The following is a 24,895-nucleotide window of genomic DNA, read 5'->3' as shown; positions in this document are numbered from 1 at the left end:
AAACTCAGTAAGTGGCTCTCTGTCCAAAATAATTGCCTGCCCTGAGCTACATGCTAGTTTTGCATAAACCCATTTTAATATAAAATGTAAAGGTAATCTTATTTTCAACATTTTGAACATGCTAAAATGACTGGTTGGCATCCTGCAATAAATTAAGACATCAGATATTATTCAAGGCAGCATTCATAGATTTATAGTGTTTAAGGCCAAGACCATTTAGTCTAACTTCCTGTACATCACCAATGCTTAATTTTTAACTGTGGTAGCCATGTATTGAGTTCAGTAGCTTGTGTTTGGTCAAAGCCAGTCTTTCTCAAAGGTGTCTGGTCTTCATTTGAAGACAGCAAGGAAAGAGAATCCACCACTTCCCTTGGTGGTTTGTTCCAATGATTACCCCCCCACCCCAATTAGCAAAATACAGCGTTGTATTTCAAAGTTTGAATTTCTCTGACTTTACCTTCTAGTCACTGGTTTCTGTTATGCCTTTCCCAGCTAGACTAAAGAGTCCATTTATTACCTGGACCCGTGTTTCCTGTGAAAGTAGAGACCAGGGCAGGTACTAGAAAAAGGGCTAGGCAGGGTCCAGGATAGGATCTAGAGGCAAAGTATGGTAAAACATCAGACAGAAACTGGCTTAGCTCCAGCAAGACTACTCAAAGTCTGAAGGAGAGGCATTGAATGATGCTTACCAGTAGCCTGCAGAACCCTTTTAGGGTGACTCTCTAAGGCATGGCCACATAGGGGCAAGGTTTCATGCAGGCCATGGTCCAGCCTGGTTAGGCTGTGCTGTGAGCATGTGGTGCTACATGGGCTCCCTGGTACTCACTCATCATAATCTTGTTACGGAGGCAGCAGGGTCTAGTGCATGGCCATCCACCTGGCAGCGTGCACTTAGCCTGTGAGCAGTTAAGTTGCAGCTCCCAGGCTCCTGCTTGGCTGCCACTTCCTCATCACCAGCTGCAACAGCTCTTTCCTCCTGTTGCCTCTTCCTGTCCCCACCCCAGGGTGGGGGTGGGATGTGCAATCTGCAGTATGGAGAGTGGAGGGTGAGCCAGGGCCACGTGGACACATGGTGCAGCTTTGGGGTGGGAGGCTGTACAGCAGCAGGGGCATCCACATGGCCTGGGAGCCTGTGACTCATCCTGGTATGGCCGGCTTGGCATGTGGCCCCCATTGGTATGGCCCACAGGGTATGTGGCCCCTCAGTCCCCTGGAAGTTGGACAGCCACGGTTTAGTCTAGTGTATAGGACACTCCATTGGGTTTCAGGAGAACTGGAATTTGCTGTTTTACTGACCTTCCTGTGATGTTGGGCAAATCATTTCCCCTCTTTATGGCTCTGTTTCCCACCTATTTAGATAGTTAACTTGCTGGGGTAGGAGTTACCACTCTCTGTGAATTTATACAATGTGTGGCATAGGCAAGTGCCAATTGGATGTTAATACAAGTAGATATTAGTAATGTTCATCCTGATATTCATACTGTCCAGGCTGCACCTACAGAAGCTGTGCCCTATTTGGGTCTGCCTTTGCATTCTGATGCTGAATTCATTATCCACTTGAATTTTACTTTGACCATAAATAGTAGGAAGTGGGTGTTTTTCTCATGACCATATGTGAAACAAATGGTTGAGTAAACGCTGAACAATTAATAGAGATTTGCTAATTTGTGAGGGGGCTTATGCGGGAGTAGATTTTTGTATGAAAATAAGTATTTGGAAAACACCTGTCCCTAGTGCTACAGTAAAGCCAATATCAGTAAATAATCAGCACTAAAGGTTTTTATGATGGTGGGGAAGCAGCATGAAATCAGTTCTCGCTGTTGCTACTGCAGCTTTGCAGATAACAACAGTTAAGTAGCAGCACTATGAACAATATACATACAATCTCTTCTTCTACAATACACCCTGATCTCACCACACTTGAAGTTGGCTTCCCATGGAAGCTGAAGTTCTCAACACTTTACGCAGTCACGTTCTTATTTTTTAATATGTACTAGGACAAAATTCAACCTTGTTTTAAGTATATTTGCTCTAAAAGAGAATATGTTCCTGACCCTAGGGATGAATTGGAACTAGATGTCAATACAAAAAGTAAGCAGCCATGGGAATGCAGCCAGGATGTACTCACTCAGAGGACAGGATAGATATGCACCTTATAGGCAAACTAAATAAGATGCACACACTCACTATAGCATGTATCTATGTGTGTATATATATATCTATATATATATCTCTCTCTATATATATATCTATACTGTGTGTGTGTGTGTGTGTGTGTGTGTGTATATAGACTACAGATACACTATAGTGTGTGTGTGTGTATATAGCATAAGCTTTTCTGAGCCCAGGCTTATTTCATCAGATGCTGTGAAAGGACAGAATAGATCAGTATATAATATAAAGTATATAATACATACATACATAAAATATATTATACACACACACACGTGTGTACACATGCACACAAGTTAGTTTATAAGGTGCATATCTACCCTGCCTTCTGCTTGACTTCAGTTTAAGAAGGCTAACTAGCTCTCTCTGCTCATAAATTACACACAATATTAGTTCCTGCTTTTATTCACCAGAGTCTCCTTTCTCTGTCTTACAGGTTGGATTTATGCAACTCTAACACCTGTAGACTGCCTAGCATTTGCAGGACATTTTCTACATAGCTTAAGTGTTGAAATGCAGATGAGGTGCGTTCACCTGTGTTTTCAGTTTTGTCTGATAAATTTTTAGCTACGTTTTGTTTCTGGCTTGATGTGTTATTTGGGGGGCAGAATTGTTGTCTTGGGATCTGAAGTTTTGACTGAGGCCCAGTTTTAGCTCTAAAGAATTTATATTTCCTCTGTGGGTTCAGAAGACCATGAATTTGCCATATTTCTCATAGAAATTAGCAACAATATTTAGTAATTATACTATTATACTTTAAAGGCCTAATTCAAAAGGCATGTGCAAGTCTGGCCCCTTTTTAAACACCCTGCAAGGAGATGCACTTAGAAATAGCTTATACAGATTCTAATCAAGTGTAAGTTCGTTTGAGTTCTTTTATTTCCCGCGTTATAGCAGCAGCAGAAGGTTTATGTTGAAAATTGGTGCAATGTTACCTTATGCTATACATCCTTCTGAATATTGCCTTCTCTTTGCCTCCCTGGACTCCTTACAAAGTAATAGAAACTTGCAAAGTAATAGAAACAGTTATTTATTGAGGTCTGACAAATAGTGCAGTAAGACCACTTTGTGTGCTTAATTTAATGTTTCTCTTTACTTTTTTAACACTTCTCTGGGGGATAAAGCCATAAGACATTTTCATTCCAGCATATTGATAAGCAATGCTTTTCACTGGATAATAATGCTTGTGATCCATTACATTTAAAGTGCATTTTTGCTTTGTGTCACAGAGCGTACGAGGTAGAAAGGCGGTTGAAAATTGTCAGCCTAACCCAGTTTCCAAACTATGAAACTGCTTGTTGGTATATGGGGAAGCATCTGCTAGAGACGTTCAAAGGTAGAACAATGTTTCGTGCACTCTTTGTTTACTCAGCTGTGGTTGTGTGAGGATAGTGTTACTACTATTTTCTGTTGATGTGCAAGACAAAAGATGGACAATGGCCAAAACCACTAGTGTTAATAGACTCAAGTCTTTTGAGGTTTGTCCGGGATATCAACCAAAGGTACAGTGAATTGTGCTCAGCTGGTATATAGGCAAATAAAACACCCAGATAAATTTGGGAAGTACTTGTTCTCTAAACCTCTCTCTTCTACTGATACAACTCAGTCAAGACACATTCTTCTGATAGAAGGGCTCCTCCATATCAGTGCAAAGTGCTTTTGCCTTTTGTCTATAGAAAGGACCATAATTATAGTAGAGCTGCACAAGACAGAATTGAGGCCTCATCCACACTATAAAATGTACTTGGATTGCTTCATAGGCCATGAATATTGGAGCCAAATCTCCGACACTCATGGCCTATGAAGACAGGTAATACAGTTTTTCCACAATGTACCAAATTTGCACTTGTGTCCTATGCGCTCTCCAATTTCCAAACAATTTTGCAGACCCTTTTATACACAGAGTAGTGCCTTGTTTCTCGAGTAGTATGTTGATTTAAGTATAGGACCACTTGCCCTTGCAAAATAACAAGTAACATGGTTAAAAGGAAAGCATAATCTGGTCCTTTCCTAATGTCAAGTATATAGCCTACATTGGCACTAAAAGTTTTCTGGGGAGTGTAAGTTGCCAACTTGTACTTCTTGTAAATGAGTCCATCCATTCATTCACACATGCACTGTATTTACATATTCATTTGATATACTGCAAGCATTTTCCTTTCGCCTTAGGAGCATCATAATATCTGTCCAGAGAGAGAAAAAAACACATTTTTTAAAACAAATAAAATAAATGGCTGTAATGAAAGAAGAGTAAAGATTCCTGAGACTTCAAAGAAAGGGAGGAGACCTTGTGAATTCACTATTAGCAAAACTAACAAGCAAAGCCACTGGGAAACCTTCTTTCTCAAAGAAAATTAGGATTGTTTGTCTGGTATAAGCAGTATGTCATAGGATCAGTATCTGATCTGTGGCAAACCTTTGAATAGAGTGTTTTAGATACCAAACATTATTGTAAGAGCAGCCTGAACTGTGGACAATTCTATTTTATTGTAGCAGAAATTAAAGAGATTGCCAAATATATCCAGATATATATAGCCATAAATTCCAGCGTACACATACCTTATAAGAACAGAACAGTGTCGGGACAGGTTGAATTTATTTTATGGTGCAGTAAATACACTCTCTATTACTATAGAAGTTGTAGCTGTGACTGGTTTGGTTTCCACTCTATACATCCTACAAGATCCAAACAATCACAATTAGGTTAAAAAAAAAAAACAGACAACCAAAAAACCCAACCAAACAAGTATTGAATAGAGAATTGCTGGCCACTCTTGAATGCCATCTTATCTTCCTTTTGTTTAGGTTTGCACAAAGCTGGGCAGCAGCCTCCTCCTCATTTGCTCCAAGGGGCAAAAATTCTCAATGGTGCTTTCAGGTCATGGACTAAAAAGCAGGTAGGAAAAGGTCTTGTTTTAGTGTTCTGTACCATTGGCTTGTGAACTAACAAGAGCAAAAGAGGAAGACAGAAGAGGAATAATGTATCAATGTAGCAAAAATCAAGAATCCTAGATTCCCGAAGGAGAGGGACCTGTTAGTGGAATGACTGGTAGAAAAATTATTTGTTTCCTGAGTCCCTGGACAGATGTAATGTTTAAATTAGGGCTGGGTATTTGACCAGTCAAATAAACCTTGGTCAAGTTACTGGTCAAATATCAGCCAAAAATTGCCAATAGGTCTGAATAATACACAGAAAAAGCACAAATTTTCCATTAAGAAATGTGTCAAAAAGCATTCAAAATCATGTTTATTTCAAGAAAACCACAAAAAAAGTAGTGTTTTTGTAAAATTGCTATAATCTTTGACCGGTTAAAAAATATGTAGGCAACTGACTCATCAGTTGACGATATTTGACTGGTTGATTGAATGGCTTATCAACCCTAGTTTGAACACAGGTATAACTGCAAATTTCAGCAGCCTGGGCAGAGGTTGGGTGCCAAGCACTGACCTCTGTGCAAAGGACTGCTGCTGTATGGTGGTGTGGGGTGCTGCTGTATGGTAGTGCAAGCTCCTAAAACACAGGCTGCTGCTGTTGTGCTGCAGGCTCCCTGGGGCTGTCATTCTGGCACTGGTGCCCTACTTGCCCACCCATAATTCTACTGCTGCATCTGAAGTGCTGCATAGGGTGAGCTTGCAGATATGCATGGCTGACGAGGTGCTTCACAAATGGCTGAGGTGCTTCAAGGCTTAGCCTCAGAAAATGAGAAGCATCGTCAGATCACTTTGTTTTGAAGTGCCTTCCTCCAATTACTGTATCTCCATAGAGCATGGCAGGGTGTTGTTCACTCTTGGCATCCCACAGTGCATTGCTCACTACCCCTTGGGTCTGCTCTCCTGTGCACTTGGCTGTCCTCAGGAGCCTCTAGAAGCCAAGAGGCATGCAAGGATTCCTTTTCTTTAGCTATCTAGCAACAGGAATCCCTGCATGCCACACGGCTGCCAGTCTTCTGAAGATGACCCCAGACTGGAGAGCACCACTGCTGCATGACTTTGTAGTGAATTTGAATGGGTGTTATAGAATCAGGAAATCATAGAAAAATAGGGCTGGAAGGGATCTCAGGAGGTCATTTAGTCCAGCCCCCACAGTCAAGGCAGGAACATCCCTGTCTAAACCGTTCCAGGCAAGTGTTTGCCTGACCTGCTCTTACAAAATTCCAAGGATGGAGATTCCACTACCTCCCTAGGTAGCCTGTTCCAATGCTTAACTGCCCTCATAGTGGTTCTTCCTTATCTCCAAACTAATTTTCCTTTGCTGCAGTTTAAGAGTGTTACTCCTTGTCTATTCCCTGCACCCACAGAGAATAGTTTATCACCATCTTCTTTATAACTACCTTTCAGGTAATTGAAGACTGTTACACAGAAAGAACTTTAACAACTTACCTGGGGTAAATTCAGACCAGTGACAGCACTGCATCCCATTACCCACCCCTTGAACCATTCAGTTTCCAACCAGCAACCTTTCTAAGGGGAGCCCTGGGTGAATGATCTGGCCAATCGCTGTTTTCATTTAATTAGATGGATTTGATATTGTGTGGTGCTTTTTATGGCTGGATACGGTGATTCTGGTTACTGTCAGAAATACCTTGATGTGGAAAAGACATCTCTTCACTTGGTATCATTTGGGCAGTTCTGCTACAGTCAGTGGTACTGTACTGATTTACATCAGCTGAGGATCTAGCATGATACCTTTAATTCCTATTCTAAAACAGTATTTGCCACACTATAGACTTGAGTGAGACAGAGGTAATATGAGCATGAAGTACTCAGAGGCACTATGGAGATTTGGACTGAAGTTAAAAATGTTTCCAAAGAGCCTCCTACAAAATTACCCTTCCTGAGGAACTGATGTTATAACTATGCTAGTCTAGGAAATAAGTGAAAGGCAAGGATTTTGAACCTTCTCTAAAGAAGAATGCATTGCATTTAAAATCTTGTCTAAGTCTATCCTAACCATTCAGTTGGTCCAATAAAAGCTATCACCTACAAATAGCTTTGCCTTCCTGAGGAGGTTCTCACACCCGCTGGCTGCTTCTTGGGGCAGGGTACTCCTCTGCTATCAGCTAGAAGGTCTGAGCACATCAGGGTGGTATCAATGAAGATTAAACGGGCTGTGGACACATGTACATTTGGAACAGTCATAGAAGCAGAACACTTCAAAAGGGCGGCAGCCCTCGGGTTCTAATTATTATGTCTGAAGGAGCTGAAAATAATACAAACACAGCAAAACTACTCCAGATCTAACCCTACTTCATGCTACATTCTACTAGCTTTTTGTGTTTTCCTACATTTGTGTCATTCTCAGCTTTTTCATAATTAATAATTAGAACCTACCAGCTGTTCCCCTTTTGAAACATTCCCCTTTTGAAATGACTCCAGATGTACATGTGTCCACACCCTTAGAGGGATACAAATAAGAGAAGGAAATGGAGAGACAGCTTGTTGGCATTTCTAGCTCCAGTAAGCTTTTAAAAAAATTATTATTTTGTTAAATCCAAACTCAGAAAAGTAATAAAGAATGTAGTCAGAAATGGGCACTATCTTCCACCTGTGCTGTTTTTTATATAGGTGTTATAATTAAAGTTCTGTTATGAGCTATGTGTCATACTTCTTCAAAAGTTTCAGTCTCTGAATATTTCATAATGGGCTAATAAATGATTAATCAGTATTACAAGCATGCTACTGAAGGAGTCATATATTTTATAGGTGGTTATATGTACATCAGTAAAAATGTTCCAGATGGTTTTAAGCTACATTTGCAAGTATCCTTTTGCATCTATAACAATTGATTAATAATTTATTAAAATATCACTTAATCATTTATCTGTCCTTTATGAACTATTTAGTAATGGAACCAAATATATGATCATTTCATAATTGTTTACACATAGTATTGATATGCTTGCTAAATGTTTATTAAGACTAGCTGCTGGATTTTCAAACACATCATGGCATACCTGTAGAGTCACAGTTTCAGAACTATGCTGTATGGATTTATAAATTTGGAATTTCAACATAGGCTTCTAGTTTTGGTAGAGCAAAAGCAACTGAGGACAGTTTTGCCATGTAAGATCAGATCAGGTAGATGTCTCACTTGGATTGATGAGGAGCCTGACTGTGATGTGCCTACAGCTACAGAGAGCCACTTAAGGTTGAATTGAAAGTTTGGTTCTTGATGTCCTGCAGTCAGCATCTTCTGGATTTTATAGTAACTAGGTCATTGTGTTGCGAAGAGCATATTGGTTTGGAAGTTCTCTCCCCTGTCACAATTCAGAAGCTCTTCTCACAATTAATTCACAGTTAAGAAGCTCTTCTTAGGTGGTATTTTCCCGTTTACCTCAGTGAAAGAAACAGACTTAGCGAAGGAAAGCACAAACACAGGAAAGCAAGGAGATATTACAGTTGCAAAATCACATGTTAATAACCAAAAAAACCCTATTGATTTTGTAATTTTGTAATTGATTTTGGGCTAAAAACATTATTTGTTTTATCTAAAAAGAATTATCTAATGATGTTTGTGCTACTAGATTTGTGCACTTAGAAAAACATTGATGGGTCAACTGACGAGTCTTTTCATAATTTGGAAATAATGTTATTTTTAAGTCATTATCAGACTTTTGTTCTGTTCTAGGCACTAGCGGACCATGAAGATGAACTCCCAGAGAATTTTAAACCAGCACAACTTATCAAGGACCTTGCCAAAGAAATAAGATTAAGTGAGGTTTGTGCTCTTTCCATAACTTTAACTATATCATGCATTTTTCATAACATGCCATAAAATGCAGGATTATTGAAATAAATACTGCATTCCTGTAAGAAAAATGAATATGAGACTTACAACAGGGTTGTTGTGAAGGCAGTCTCTCCCTTGTCTGCTCCCTGACTGTATGTTCTACCTCCCTCTCTCAGTCCTCAGCCTTACCTCACAGACACAACTCCTTTTCTCCGTCTCTTCCCACCTCCCCCTGCTCCTCCTTCCCTTTCTGTTAGCAAACTAACCCCCGCCCACCAAAAAACTCCAATGTTCTCATTGTTGTACTGCAAGTTCTCTTCTGAGACAGGGATAGTGCCCATGCAGCACCTAGCACAATGGGTGCAATTCTCAGCTGGTTCTTAGGCACTACTAGCATGATTAATGTAATAATAATGATGTGACATCTGGATCTATGGTTCCATGACCCAAATATAAAGTATTTCTCTTCACACATGATACTGATCATAGTTCTGCATCAGACCAAGTAAGTGCTATATAGTCCCATATGTTTATGGATGGATGTACTATAACTCTTTTCAGTGTGTGTGGGGACAGACATACTTTTTCCTTCATTTCTTTTCTACTCACAACCTGTGACATTGGCATTGGAATATATTTTCTTTTATATATTTGATATAGCATATATGTATTTTTTCTGATCATCTGGATAGCAATTTAAAGAGAAAATACTTTCTTTTTAATTAGTCAAACACCATACATTTTAAATGCTCATCTTTTTTTAATGCTCGTGTTACCTTGGGGTGTGAAACAAGATATAAAACTACTGCCTTCATCACATCTGAATTAATTTGAAATGTACTCTTTTATATCTTATTAACATTTTAAACAAAAGACTATTAAAATCATATGCATTTCCTTATGGGTTTTCTACCGAAAAAAAATCCAGAGCCCAACTGAGTAAATACGAGGGCTCTGATATTTAAAACATAGGTAATTAATATTTATTCTCAAGATACATAAATGATCTCTCTGTTTATGAAACTATGGCTCTTGTTTGACTATTTCTTTTTATGTGTAGGCAACTGCCATTATATTAGGACATCAAAGGTAGTTTTACATACAAATAGTTATGACAGTGAGTACAGTTATTTAGTCTGGACGGGGATAGCTTTGCATACGTCCTTGGGGTGATGCAAAGGGTAGCTTTTTCAAAGGGACCATTATAAAGATATTTTCTGACAAAAAAGCTTCCTTTTCCTTATAGATTGTTTATAAGGCCAAAGGGATGACTGTTAGCATTTGCCTGAGCTCATTCCTGGGCCCCTGCTACACATTACATATATTATGCAATTAACTGGTTAATATACAATAAATTTAGACCAGCCACACATGCAAAGTAATTATCACACAATAAAAGTGACTCTCCAGCTATCAAAAGAGCCAACCAGCTATAAAATTAGTGCTTGAAAATATGTAACAACTCCATAGCTAGTTTCTATGCAGCTTTAACTTGAACATGTATTGGGGCCTTTGGAGAACACTGTCCACTGAACTTCCTTGAATTAATTTTCAAAATTTCCAGTGATGAAGAATCTGCTACCACTTTTGTTTCTGTGGTTAATTGCCATCACTGTTAAAATAAATTGGGCTTATGTAGTTTTAGCTTCTAACTGTTCCTATTACCAGTAAGCATCAGTGAAGTCCCTGGTAAAGATAAAAGCAGCTGCAGACTTTAGTTTGTGCAGGCTCTCCGTGACTCTGAGAGGGAGTGAGGTTTTCAGAAGTGCTCAACAGTAGCTTAATTTCCCTTCTTTAGGAGTCCTTGGTAAAACTTTAATAGTGGCACAATTAAGACAGCACTCAGTTAAGTTAAGTATGTGCCACAGTCCAAAGATTTAAGCTAGCTTGCTTGACTACCAATAACAGTGTTGCTGTGGTCGCATTATAGGCTTCAGTCACTAACTACATACCCCTGCCGCAGCTACACAGCTTCCAGTATCTGAGCTGTCTGATTTAAAGCTAGTTCAGCTATATCTAAATATACAGCAAGCACATCTCGAGTACAGTGCAGACTGCCAGCGGGGGTTTTATAGTGCCTTTGGAAATGGCTCCTTGTTTATGGATATCGCCCCTAGACTCTATCCTAATTTAAATAAGAACAGCAGTCCAGCACACTTTTGTGAATCCTGCCCACTGTGAGTTATGCTCATTACAATCCAGTATCACTTCTTTAAGTGTTCTGGCCACTCTGGCATCATGAGTGACTGAAAGAGAGGATTTTAGGCAAGTAGACTGTAATGCCAGTAGGTTGGAATGTCCTTACTTTCTTGCCCTGGGTACTTGCACAAGTACCCAGTACCCCCACGTATAAAAGAAAGATATTTGAATTTTATTTCCTACAAGGAAAGAAAGAAGGGAAGAGGGTTCAGAAAAACTAACTGCATGAAAGTGGGGACTGAGTATGTTTCTTTGTGCCAAAATACAGAATGCCTCTAAAGCCAACAAAACAGAAGCGAGTGCCAATGTGAACGTGGAGGAAGTCTGTCCTGTGGAGAAAGAGGAAACACCATCTCCCATACAAGTAATAACCCCTCTGCCCCCCACAGAAAAAGTCCCTAAAAAAAAGACTCCAAAAAATGTGAAAACGCCCAAGCCACCCAAGGTGCCCAAGCCACCTAAACACCCTAAGCCACCTAAAACTCCAAAGGTCAAAGGAGAAGGAAAGAAAAAAGGAAAGAAGGCAAAGGAAAGCCCACCACCGGCCATTCCAAATCTTGATCTGCTGGAGGCACACACAAAAGAGGCTCTAACAAAGATTGAAACGCCAAAGAAGGGGAAGGTATGTCCAGGTGTTATGGCTATTCTCAGTTAATTTACAGGAGCATGGATTAAGACATAACTTGTGTTCAGATGCCTCAAGCTGGAGAAAGAAGACCATTTTGGTTGAAATCCTGGCTCCAGCAACATTAAGTGGGAGCTTCATAGTCATATTGACTTCTTACCCATTTTAAATTAGATTAGACGGTTTTGCTTTTAATTCATGGCTTCTAAAAAAAAACAAAAACAACTCTCTCCCCCGCCCCCCCCCCCCAAAGACCCCTTCTGATTCAGTCTGACAAGTCACTGCCATTTCCTTCCCAGAAGAAAGGCAAGGTGAAAATAACGATCATTTTCTTTTACTGACCTTTGGTTCCCTGTAGTCTAGGAGGTTTTTAGCATTTTGACATGTGTATTACCTTAAAAGTCATCATAGACCAGACAAATGGATTAATTCCTTAAAGTCATCTTATTTTCAGGAAGATTGTTTCTTTAGAATGATTAAAATGATGAAGTATGAATGTATTTCATTTTTACCCAGTTAGTTGGTGCTATATTAAAGAAATGAAAAAAAAAAAGAAAAAAAGAAAGCTGAATGAAGTTGTGGCCTCAGTAAATTTTAGAGGGAGTTTTCAGAGTGGCCAGTATTTCACCCATATCTAAAAAGCAATGGCATTAAAAGCAAATTGATTTGGTTCCATAAGAAGTAATATTAAGGCTTCTTAGCATGCTTATGCATTAGTTAGTGGCTTGTATGAGTCTGCAAAACCTGTCAATAAAGCAGCAGGCAGGGAGATCAGTGTATTTATATTGCCCTTGGTGATCTATCAAGGAGAAGTAAAATTTAATTTTGTCTCTAAAAGCATTATTTTTAATGGAATCTAGGCTTTTGTGATAAAAAGAATCAATGTCAGAAATATTTTACAAAATGTCTCACACTGCCAGATAATGCAAATATAAAGTAAAAGTGATGAAGACATGGCACGAACTCTGTTCAGTTTAAAAGAACCTGCTGAATATTTTACAGGCTGCAAAGAATGTTTTAAATGTTCCTAATAAGGAAACTGTTAATAAACAAAATGAGGTGGAGAAATTTGAAATTCGAGAGCAGAATAAGACCAAAACAGAAGCCAAGTGGAAATATAAGGTAAGCTCTGTTGTTAACTTGTGTTGCATAGCAGTAGAAGGACAATAAGGGTAAAAAGTAGGAGTTGGAGAACAATGTACATAAAAACAGAGCATAGTAGGAACAGTGTGCAAATATAGGACACAGTACCCGCATAGCATCCCAGGAATTGCTCATGCTTTATGTCGATGTAAATAAATGGAGTTTCAGGTCCAAAATTATAGGTGCCAACAAAATGATTTTCGGTCAGAAAAATGATTGTAGACCTAGGTCTGTTCTCATTGATGTAATACTCGGGCCTCAGTGAGAATGGGACTGTTAAATATATGCTGATGTGCTCTCCTGAACAGGGAGGCTTTCCCAATTCAGTGGCCATGTCCACACAAGGTGCTGACTGCGCAGTAGCATTGCGTGGCAGAAACTGATGTGATGCTACTGCACAGTAAGGGTCACAAAGCCGTTTGTTGGTGGCTTGTGCAGTCAGTGTCTCTTGTAGGCATAGCCAGTGTGTAACTGAGGTGAGGAACCACAGTGTAACTGAGGTGTGTAACACCTGAGTTACTGAGTTGTGTAACTGAGGTGAGGAACCACATTGTGATTAGAAGTCTGAAAATATCGTTAACTTATTAACTGAATGTTGTTGCTCTTTTCATGCTTTACAGAACAGTAAACCGGATTCATTACTAAAAATGGAAGAGGAACACAAATTGGAAAAGACACCTTTATCAGGAAATAAGGACAATAAATTTACATTTTCTTTTGCTAACAAAAAACTGCTTGGGTGAGTAAAAATATGGCAATGTACATTGTATGAGGCATATGTCATACTGTTTGTCATCATGACACATACTTGAAATCCAGAGAATTACTCTGATGTGTAGTTACTGTAAAGTTTTTGTAAATCATTCATTTTGTAAATCATTCTACATTAATAAGAAATATGCTGTGATTACTACCTTTCTCTGTGTAAAATTGTTTATCCTTTGTGATTATAACATTTTTCCAAGTAGGTCCAAGGGAGTCAAAACCCAGTTGAATACTACTGTGTTTGGGTCTCTCCAAAATTTCAAAGAAGATAAAACAAAACCTGTGCGTGATGAATATGAGTATGTGTCAGATGATGGTGAACTGAAAATTGATGAGTTTCCAATTAGAAGAAAGAAAAACACTACAAAAAGAGATTTGCCCTGTAAGAGTTTCTTCTATTTTGTCTGCATCTGTGTGACTAAGTCTTATTTTTCAAAAATGCATTTAACATTATATTATGTTTCACAATAAAGATTGTGGCCTTCTTTATTTGCACTATCACATTTAAAACAAAGACAGTGGATTTAAACTTTATTCTATCTTACATGCTGTTTCTCTGGTAAATGAATGGTCAATTTCACCTGTAATTCTTTTTATTTTTAGTTTTATCAGATAAGAAAGAAACTCTACAACACACACCAATTAAAAAGCCAAAGGTGGAATCGGTATCATATAAGGTATTTTATTATTATTGTAGCTTTCCCACCCTGTCTGAGTGACTTTATAGTAATTGGGCACATCTACACGTCACCCTATGTCACTGTAGTGACAAGGTACATCAGCGTATGGTGTGTTACGGTGATGTAGCAGTCACATGAATCTACATGCGATTGGTAGCTACTTTGCTGTAGCAGTGTGCTCCCCTGTTTAACATGCCACTATAGCAAAATAGCAGTGACATCTAACTGTACTCTGTGCACATGGCACAGTATGGGCAGTTATTGCGTCATGCTTTAGCACAGTGCCATAGCAACATTGCCGTATGGTGATGTGTAGACACATCCATCGAGAAGTATATTAAGGACTTAATTATGTAAGGTGCTGAATGCCCTGGCCCAAATCTATTTAAGTCCATGCTTAATTTCATGTATGCAATAGGTCTTGTTGAAATTGTGTTTGAATTACATTTATGCCTTCATACATTTGGGCCTTCACACAGCAAGAGTTTCATAAAAGGGGTTTAGTGTAAAAGAGAATTAACCTCATAATCAGGTAAAGACTTGGCATTTCATTCACATCTATATAACTTCTTTCTAGTCTGCTAATTAGAGATGACTTGTCAGGTCTGCCATGGGTTGCATTAAAATATTCTGAGTTTCATAAGATCATAGAAAAGTAGGGCTGGAAGGGACTGTATGAAGTCATCTAGTCTAAGCCCGCTGCTCAAGGCAGGAGTATCCCTGACTAAACCATCCCAACCAAGTCCCTGTCTCACCTGCTCTTGAAAATTGTCAGGGCTGGAGATTCCACAAAGTCTCTAGGTAGCCTGTGCTAATGCTCGACTACCCTTACAGTTAGACTCCAGTGTAAATTTCCCCAGCTGAAGCTTGAGGCTCCATTGCTCCTTGTCTTGTCCTCTATACTTATGAAAAAAAGGTCATCTCCATCCTCTGTAATTGCCCTTCAGGTATTTAAAGACGGTTGTGGCTTGACTATTCATAAATTGTACTGACAGAATTTTATCCCTAGAATGTTCTTTTCTGCTTCCTATAGCCCAGGTCTCTTACCACAGGGCACCTGTGGAAACTCACTGACTTCCCTGTGGAGCACTGGACACCTGGTGTCCCATGAAGGATTGATACCGCCATGCCAGAAGCTTTCTTAATCACTCAGCTATCCCACTGGACAATTAAGGAGGAGCATTAGTGGGCTCCAAACAATGTCCTTTCTATCTCTCCTTAGCCAGATGGTACCTGCATATTAGGGGCTGGACATTGCGAGCAATTAGAGCAGGATTTGGTTGGGAGGGAAGGAAAGAAAGAAGTGAAGGGGAAGCAGTAGTACAGGAACAGAACATTGCCACTTTTCTTCTGCGGTGAAGTAAGGAAACATAAAAGATAAAGAAGGCTGGAATTGAATGGCATGTAACAGCAAAGTAAGTAGGAGACTGGACATTAAGATTATTTTCCTTATGTGAAGGGTAGGGGGAGTATTCTAACCCGATAGTGTTTTCCTGCTTTGCCCTGGTCTGTGTTCTCATGTGCTGTCATGGTCAGTGACTATAAACACGCTCCCCCAGTCTCTCATTTTCTTTGAGCACTGGTTGCCATTAATCATTTTCCATATAGGACTTTGCAACACTTTCATTTCAAACTAACTTGAACAGTTGATTAGCATTTGTTGGTGTATATTACAGGAAGCCAACAATACCATTAAGTGGTAATTAAAGCCTTTATTTACTAGCATGTATGGGGAACTTCATTTCCTTGTTGTCTCACACCTATAATACTCCTGATTTGGCAAGACACTGAAGCGTATGTCTAACTTCAGACATCTGATTTCAGTGGGACTTGTCTAGTCTTCATTCAGGAAAGCTGTTTAACTCATGAGTCTAATTCCCTCCTTTGGTGGGATAGCACTTAAATATACACCTGAAGTTAAGTAAGTGCTTAAACCTTTTTGCTGAATTTGGGACAATAAACATGCAAGCTACACAGTCTGAAACACTGCAACAATGATGGTTCAAGGATGTTTCAGGAGCTTCTCTTCCTTAGGTCAGTGGGTAAAGCCGTGACTCAGCTGTGGGCAGTTGCTGCCATCTGATGTGTGAATGGTATGAAATAAACTGATGGTCTCAGTGTAGTTAGTGGAGCACAGAAGTCCATAATACAGAACCAGTTAGCTGTAACTGGGACCCATCCATGGTGCTCTTAGTAGAGATGTCAAAATTTGTCTGAACCTGGAAACTGTACACTTTTTTGCTCTGATGGGGATTCCCTCAGAACCAGAGTGGGATACCTAGGCAAGTGACCAAAAGCCCAAGTTGCTGTCTGGGCTGTTGATGAATAGGGAGCATCTGCCTCTGGGACTGTCTGGCACTCTTTCAGTAGCATTAATATGACCCTGAAAACAAAACAAGCTGTAGGGACAACCTCTTTGCCCTAGGCCTTTTTAGGATGAAAAGAACAGCAGCATGCTACAAAAACAGGCTGGTATCTTTTGCTTTTCTGAGACTTCTTGCTTTTGCAGAGTGATGACTCCTCTGACGAAGATTCACTTCACATTGACACAGAGGCAAAGCCAGGCCGCAACTCCAAAGTAAAGAAAGAGAGCGGAAGTTCTGCAGGAATTCTGGATCTGTTGCAGGCAAGCAAGGAGGTTGGGGGTTTGGAGTATAACACCAACAGGTAGGCACAAATGGCCCTCTCTCTCTTAAACCAACAGTGTGTGTGTGTGTGTGTGTGTGTAACTAACAGGATTTTGCATTTTAGCAAACTCTTGTTTCTGTGATAAAAGAGACTTCCTTGTCCTGTGCCCTTGGGGTGAGAAGCTGGAAGTGGCATCCTAGTCCAGACGGCACCTCCTGCTTTGCTTTCTTGCCCCTGCCAACAGATTTCCTGGGCTCCCTCTCTCCTCCAGCTTCCACTGCCTGTCCCCACCCCTGGGGGAGTGCTGGAGCAGTACAGCCCATGGGACTGAAGGAGCTCATGGTTGGAAAGCTCTGCAGGCCCCAGGGACCCAGCATGGGATCTCTGCTGGTGCAGGGCAGCAGGTGGTGGTGCATGCAGTGGAGTGGGGTTGGGGATGGGATGGGATGGGGGAGCCATGTGGCAGGACAATGTCATAAGTTGCTGTAAGGGGCCTGTACAGTGAGGCATGTCCCAACACTGGTACCTGTGTGGTACGGTGGGGGGAGGAGGAGGTGGCTTGTGTGGCAAGTTGGGACCTGTGCAGTGGCAGGGAGAGGGGTTCACGTGGAGTATCAGGGGCCATGTAGTGTAGGGGGCAGGGCTTGCATGACGTGGTATGTGGCCCAAATGATATGAAGCCTGGGGGTGCAAAGTCCATGTGATGTGTAGCTGGGGGCATTAGAAGTTGGCCAGCCCTGTTCTAGAGGACAGCAGGCATAAAATGGAGACCCCTTGGGTCACCTTGGGACCAGACTCACCTACAATTCTATGTATAGGCTTTAAGCATGCTAAAATGAGAAATTTTTATGTAGAGTATCAATTTTGTTACCCAAAACTTTGGAGTCCAGAAAATAATGAGAAAAAATCTTTTGCAGTGTACAGCATAGCTGAAAACTGGAAACACTTCCTAGCAAATAAAAGTGATTTACAAATCAGTCTCAAAATTGAGGCCAAACTGCAAATGTTGGAGCTGTTTAGAAATGGGACATTAGAGTCAATTCACCTATGTGGAAATTTAAGGGTTTAATGTCCAAAAACAACACAGGGAAAATCCAGTCTTAGCCATGATTCAGCAGGGTACTTAGCATCTGTCTGTTTCAAGCAAATGCATTGTCCTTAGTGAAATTAATTAATGGAAGCCCTGTGTACCTTTGAACAACTCACTCAATTTCTCTAGGCCTCATTTCCCCACCTGTAAAATAAGGGTTATGATTACTTGTTCTATCTTTTCTTTTCTCTTGTCAATTTTGGTGGTGTGGTCTTCAGGACAAGAACTGGCTATTATTATCGGAGTGAATAGAACTGATCACTGTAAAGTTTTGAGCTCAGTCAGGGCGTTTCAGTGCTACTACAACACACATAACAATAGCAGAGGCATAAATGATGTCAGATATCAGAAATTTCTGATAGAATGTGTCAAAAATTAGGAGTGCCAGGCAAATGAATCAGACAAGTCATGGGCTTCCCAGGAAAAGCCTTCAGGTGGTTATTCAGGCAACTAGGAATTTATGCCTGATTGAAGAATATACGATCTGGTTTTCTGTATGGGAAAATCCAGGAAGCTATTAACCCAGGGAGTTTCCTTTAGTAAACAGGATATACTGGCACAGGGAAAGGAAACAAATCAGAGCAGTTGGAATTCAAGGGGGCAAAAGGGTTCTAGTTACACAGAGATGCAGGATCCCTACACATCTTGGCAATACAGCAGAAAACTTTTCTGCCATTCAGTCAGAGCAGACCCATAATGTCACATTACCGCTGTGAAACCTGTAGCTGAGGCTCTCCTTATTAGGCCTGTCTAAAGAGGTCACCCTACAGTGCATACCAAACTACACTAACATTATTTCTGTTCCACTTTTTGTTAGAAGACCAATTTCATTAAGCCACCATTTTTTGTCAGTTGTTAAAGCAGTGCTTAGGACAGTTTTCACTTTATTCATAATTAAAATAGCTTATGACACACAGTAGTAGCAAGATTATCATAACATCTTACCAAGCACAAAGAACCTTCTCAAGCCTGACACACAGAAAAAATTGGCAAAGCCAGCTGTCAGACTGGATTACTAGGAAACCATCCACCCAGAGCAGGGTTTGTTTTTCAGCTTCACCTCTCTCTCTGGCCTTTGTACCATGGTGTGTGGACAAAGTCCATGACTGGGGTGGAAGTAGTTAAGCTGGACCCAAGATTCCTGGGAAGAGCTTGAATCTAGAGCACTTGTATTGAAAGGTGATTTGTGATGTCACTGTTGCTCACTATCTCCTTCCACTGTGTACTCCATTTTGCCTTGACACAGAAAAGCTGCCATTTGTGGTTATGAAAGGAATTTGGTAACGTGGAATGAACGCTTTCACTAGGAGCTTCCAGAGAGGATGATATTATCTAGAGTAGACACTGGGAAACACTGGAAATTAAGCACAATGTAAGGGAATTCCAAACGTGATCCTAATCCCCAGTCAGTAGTGAATGTATGGAATGAGTTACCAAGTGAGCAAATTGTATCAGTGAGTTTAAAGGATAACTCATTTGCTTTGTGATGGGAAAAGGGATGGAAGTGGGCAAACATGGCAGGAGATCTAAAGATAAAGCTAAAAGACGTAGACTTGTTGAGCTAATGGGCTTTTTGCCCTGGTGGAACTCATTTGGAGACTGATTAATTTGCTGATTAAGTTGTGTGGGATGAAATATTTGCCTTATTGGGTAATAAATGAACTGTTTACAGTACAGAAGAGCTCTGTGAAAGATACATGATGCATGGATTATTTGAACTTTGGAACATTTTGCACTGTTTGAGCAGATCTTTGTCAAGTGACTTTTCCAAACTACATTACCCTCGCATGTGTTGGACCAGACCCTGCTCTCCATCACATCAGTGCTACTCCATTTCCCATAACAGGTTAACACCACTGTTCTGTAGCAGAGGAGGATTTAAATTCTCTCATTTTTCTTCTCTTATCCCAGGCACTGGATCCAGTGCATTCATTGCCTTTGTGGTTTCAGAAATCAAAGTCCAAAGTGCAGTAATAACTCAACTCCACATGAATTACTACGCTGTGTGTGGTAGTTTAGTGGGAATGTGTCGTATCAATTTTGGCTCTTGTATAAGCAATCAGGTTTTGGTGGTATATGCTGAGGCTTGATTGAGAAAATCTCTTGATAAATGAAATTACTATATTTCATTTCATAATTACTCTGGGCTGTTTTTAATGGAATATATTCATAAACAGCCATAACATACTTAAAAAAATATGAAAGCAATGCAGTGCACAAACATGTTACAGTGCTCCATTATGCAAATATGGTTTTGTTTGTTTTTTCTACCATATATTAACAATTTCCATCTTTCTGTGGTTTAGTTCTGCTACCCACAAGACGGCTAAAGGGGAAAACTTTTTTTGGATACTCAACATAACCTTACTTAGTCTAATTGGCCTCAGTCAGCCAATCCAGTGGGAGTCCTTCCGTTATCTTCACTGAGGGTTGGATCATAAACTGGGCCACAGCATGTCTCTACAGTAGCTTGGGCTAACTTTGGAATTGAAAATCTCTTCTTTAGTCTGAGAATTCCCTCAAGTAGATCATTTAATGAGCTGTGATGTTACTGTATCAATGCTCTTTTGCCAAACTGAACATTTCCTTCGCGTATGGAGTATGCATTAGGTGAGCGAAATTTTACTAAATTTTACTGTGTCTTACAGATCAAGATTCTGTGTGAGCTGACAGTTTTCAGTGCAGTACTACTTTCGGTTGCTGAGATATAAGCAGCTGAAAATCACCAGATACTTACTACCCAGTGAACAGTTATTGAAGTAAGCTAATCCCCCTCTGCTCCCAAGAGTGACAAGTTTCCAAACACTAGCAAAGTATCTTTTAAAGGGGGAGAAAAGAAAAGTCCAGCTGAGGAAGTCACAAAAATGCTGTAGTCAAACTACTTGCAAAAGTGTAAACTGAATCCATGAAAATTGCTAAACTGTCCTTTTCTCAATCCCTCCTTAAACATTCTTCTTTATTACAAGCAACACAAAAAATTGGCACTATTTGTTCAGTGACAAAGTAGCAACAGTCCAGTGATATTGCTAAATGCCATAATGCTGCATAGTTTAACTACCCTTTTAAAAGACCCTATTCAAAATAACCACCCAGTCCTGGGGCCAGCAGAGTTGTCTGCAAGCTACTTTGTTCCTGTTATACTTTCATTTTAAAGGTCTTTTTGTTCATGATTTTACTAACAGAAAGTTTACTTTTATAAATGTTTTTTTAAATCATCTCTAAAGCTATAGAAAGAGGATATGGCTTTACAAAGCTTAATAATTGTTTCCTGTTTCTTATTCTACATTTTTTCTGGCTTAGAAAACAGAACCAGAATGACTGTAATACAAATCTGTAAGTGCATGGCCTAATGAGAAACACTTTGCCTTATATATAACTGTCTGTGTCTTTAAGAGGTTTTTACACACACGTTCAGTTTGTGGTTTGACTTTCAGAACCACTGTTTTTGATCAATTCCACAATTTACTTGTTAAAGCTTGTGTTGCTGTAGGCAGTTCCTCTCTAATTTTCCCATTTAGTGGTCAGTTTTTGATGGTCTGTTTCCACTGTTTTGAGGGTCTGGCGTTTGAGAAAACTGTTGAATAAAATGTGAAGAAAATATGTTAATTTCTCAGAGATGGTGTGGAATATGCAAGCACTGGAGAGAAGGTTAAAGCATTTGGGACGGTAATGAGAGGATTAAAGTGTTACTTCACCAAATAAATGTCTTGATGTTCCTTTTCATTGATTCACTGGTGGCTAAAATGGGATTAGCTCATTTTCAGGATTATTTATGAATATGACTAGTTTCTAGAAACTTACTGAATGTGTTCTGTGTTACTATATCCAGAATCTAAAATGATTTAAAGTGGATGAAGTTAGCACCAAATAAGAGAATGTGACATACTGTTGCTAATTTCCCCAGGAAATGTTGTGTGTTAGTGGTTTCTGTTGCAGGCCGCTTAAAAATATATTTGCCAGTGGTTTTTGCATTTTAGTTTTTTTCCTGAGCTCTGAAGTGTTGTAAGTATTTGAGTCTACAGTAACTGCATTTTCAGAAACTTCAGTTTTCTGAAGAGTCAGGGTTTGTTCTGCATTCTCAGGAGCATGTTTTTCTTTTCTTATTTAATTATTGTGCTGTGTGGAACGCTTCATATTTTTAGCCTGCTTATTTTCTATGGTTTTTATGTAGTCTTTGACAGCAACCTGTGTTCTAGTAGTATGACTGCCATTGTAAACACAGTTGCAAAATAAATAGAATGAAAGGCTAATTGTACATACAATATTTAAATGGTTAGTCCACATTTTCGTAATTGTTCATGCATGTAGGACAATAATGGTTAAGCTGAGTCATACATGTCACCTTACAAGGACTTTTACATGGATCCAAGGTCACATATAGTCGTTTCCTGTTGAGCAGTCCAATTTCACTACATGCAAGGTGTTTTCTTAGAATTATGTTTTGTTTAAAAGTAACCTGCAAAAAGAAAAAAATAGATTTTTAGTTTTATTTTGCTTCTTTGTCAAGTCAAGAGAAAGCCCTTGAGGGTTTCTAGGGTTGCTTTGTTTTGGGTTGTATGGATTTTGCCTTGCACGTTGTTTGTGTGGACATCCAGGACTTGTCAACCCTGGAAGATTCTGTTGTGACTAGAAAATTGATGATATTATAACATCAAAGTCCTGGTCAGAGTCTTTAAATGTTGTTGCTATTCTTGCTACTGTTTAACTGTACAGACTAATGAACATTTTAGAAAAACAGGCACCTTCATCAAAGATTCATCACAGCTATCCCTTCGAATGAGGCATAGGAACTAACAATAAATGAGCTCGTAATTTAAAAAAAAGTTTTATAAAAACCTTCTTGCCTGTCTTCATATATCATTTAAAAATAAGCAGAAAGGTGAAAGCCTTGCAGGTCACCTTACAGGCCATGCATACATATTAGGATGTCTAACTTTACCTGGCTCTTCAGTCCACCAGAGTGAAGCCGCCAGTAACAATGCAGCACTCTCATCATATTCCTGTGTTTCATAGTTTCATAGTAGCTAGAGTCGGAAGGGACCTAGGTAGGTCATCTAGTCCGACCCCCTGCCTTGGCAGGAAAGAGCACCGGGGTCAGATGACCCCGGCAAGGTGCTCATCTAACTTCCTTTTAAAAATCCCCAGGCTAGGAGCCTGCACCACTTCCCCTGGAAGCCGGTTCCAGGCCCTAGCCGCCCTGACTGTGAAGTAGCGCCTCCTAATATCTAATCTAAACTTACCCTCCGCCAGCTTGTGACCGTTATTCCTGGTCACTCCTGGCAGCGCACGGGGGAACAGAGACTCCCCCAGTACCTGCTGATCCCCCCTGACCAGTTTGTAGCAGGCCACAAGGTCCCCCCTTAACCTTCTCTTGTGGAGGCTAAACAGGTTCAGGTCCCGTAGCCTCTCCTCATAAGGCCTGCCCTGCTGACCCCTGATCATACGAGTGGCCCTCCTCTGGACTCTTTCCATATCGTCCACGTCCCTCTTGAAGTGTGGCGCCCAGAACTGGACGCAGTACTCCAGCTGCGGCCTGACCAGTGCCGCACAGAGGGGGAGGATCACCTCCCTGGACCTGCTCGAGATGCATCTGTGGATGCATGACAGGGTACGGTTGGCCTTCTTGACTGCCTCCCCCCACTGCCGGCCCATGTTCATCGTGGAGTCAATGACGACTCCAAGATCCTTTTCCGTCTCCGTGCTGGCAAGAGGGGAGTTCCCCAACCTGTAAGTGTGGTGCCGGTTCTTCCTCCCCATGTGCAACACCTTGCACTTATCAGTGTTAAACCCCATCCTATTCTCATCCGCCCACCGTTGCAACCTGTCAAGGTCAGCTTGTAGCCTATTGCACCCTTCTAGTGCACCCACATCCCCCCACATCTTAGTGTCATCAGCAAACTTGAACAGGGTGCTTTCTACCCCGTCATCCAAGTCACTGATGAAGATGTTGAACAGTGCGGGCCCGAGGACCGAGCCCTGCGGAACCCCACTGCCCACGTCCTTCCAGGTCGAGAAGAACCCATCCACTACCACCCTCTGGGTGCGGCCCTCTAACCAGTTGGCGACCCATTTGACCGTGTGGGCATCGACACCACAGTCTCCCAGCTTTTTGATGAGGACAGGGTGAGAGACAGTGTCGAAAGCCTTCCGGAAGTCCAGAAAGACTACATCCACAGCAACCCCTGCGTCTAATGATTTGGTGACCTGATCGTAAAAGGCCACCAGGTTGGTCTGACAAGACCTGCCACTGATGAACCCATGTTGGTTGCCCCTGAGCATGCATTCCCCCGCAAGGCCCTCCTGGATGTGTGCCAGGATAATTTTTTCAAAGAGCTTACCCGGGATTGAGGTAAGACTAACTGGCCTGTAATTTCCTGGGTCCTCTTTTTTTCCCTTTTTGAAGATAGGGACCACATTGGCCCTCTTCCAGTCCTCCGGCACCTCGCCAGAGCACCACGAGTGCTCATAGAGCCGCGCCAGGGGTCCCGCAATGACCTCGGCCAGTTCCTGTAGAACCCTAGGGTGAAGATCGTCCGGACCAGCGGACTTGAACACATCCAGCCTCTCCAGAAGTACCCTAACTAACTCCTCGCTAACCCCTGGCCCAGGCGTGTCTCTCCCGGGGCCCGAGGGGGGCCCAGCAGGGAGGTGGCTGAACTGGTCCCTACTTAGGAAGACAGAGGCAAAGAAATCGTTAAATATGTTAGCTTTGTCATCTGGCGTGATGACTAAGTTGCCCATCGTGTCCTGCAGGGGCCCCACATTACCCGGGACCCTCTTTTTACCCCCTATGTATTTGAAGAAGGACTTCTTATTGTCCTTAATCCAGGAAGCTAGTCCTATCTCCATCTCTGCCTTGGCCC

At 40.9% G+C, this 24,895-nt stretch overlaps 1 protein-coding gene across 5 annotated transcripts in view; it reads left to right on the top strand.

The window, feature by feature from the left end:
• The window catches only part of PHF2 (PHD finger protein 2), a 162,869-nt gene that overhangs the window by 112,477 nt on the left and 25,497 nt on the right, over positions 1–24,895 (top strand). For 3 of the 5 annotated variants that reach the window (XM_090021160.1, XM_090021158.1, XM_090021162.1), the window contains exons 8-17: positions 2,609–2,696; positions 3,402–3,508; positions 4,978–5,069; positions 8,801–8,890; positions 11,370–11,723; positions 12,729–12,848; positions 13,490–13,608; positions 13,835–14,016; positions 14,238–14,311; positions 16,824–16,981. In XM_090021160.1, coding sequence (XP_089877286.1) covers positions 2,609–2,696; positions 3,402–3,508; positions 4,978–5,069; positions 8,801–8,890; positions 11,370–11,723; positions 12,729–12,848; positions 13,490–13,608; positions 13,835–14,016; positions 14,238–14,311; positions 16,824–16,981 — 1,384 coding nt within the window. The remainder of the gene's footprint in view (positions 1–2,608; positions 2,697–3,401; positions 3,509–4,977; positions 5,070–8,800; positions 8,891–11,369; positions 11,724–12,728; positions 12,849–13,489; positions 13,609–13,834; positions 14,017–14,237; positions 14,312–16,823; positions 16,982–24,895) is intronic. The other 2 variants (XM_090021161.1, XM_090021159.1) reach the window with 1 other exon arrangement.

This window comes from Crocodylus siamensis, chromosome 11 (assembly GCF_052110815.1).
Source record: "Crocodylus siamensis isolate JL-2025a chromosome 11, ASM5211081v1, whole genome shotgun sequence".
Taxonomy (NCBI): Eukaryota; Metazoa; Chordata; order Crocodylia; family Crocodylidae; genus Crocodylus; species Crocodylus siamensis.
Note: the sequence above shows the minus strand (reverse complement) of the source record. Positions and strands in the feature narration are given on the sequence as shown.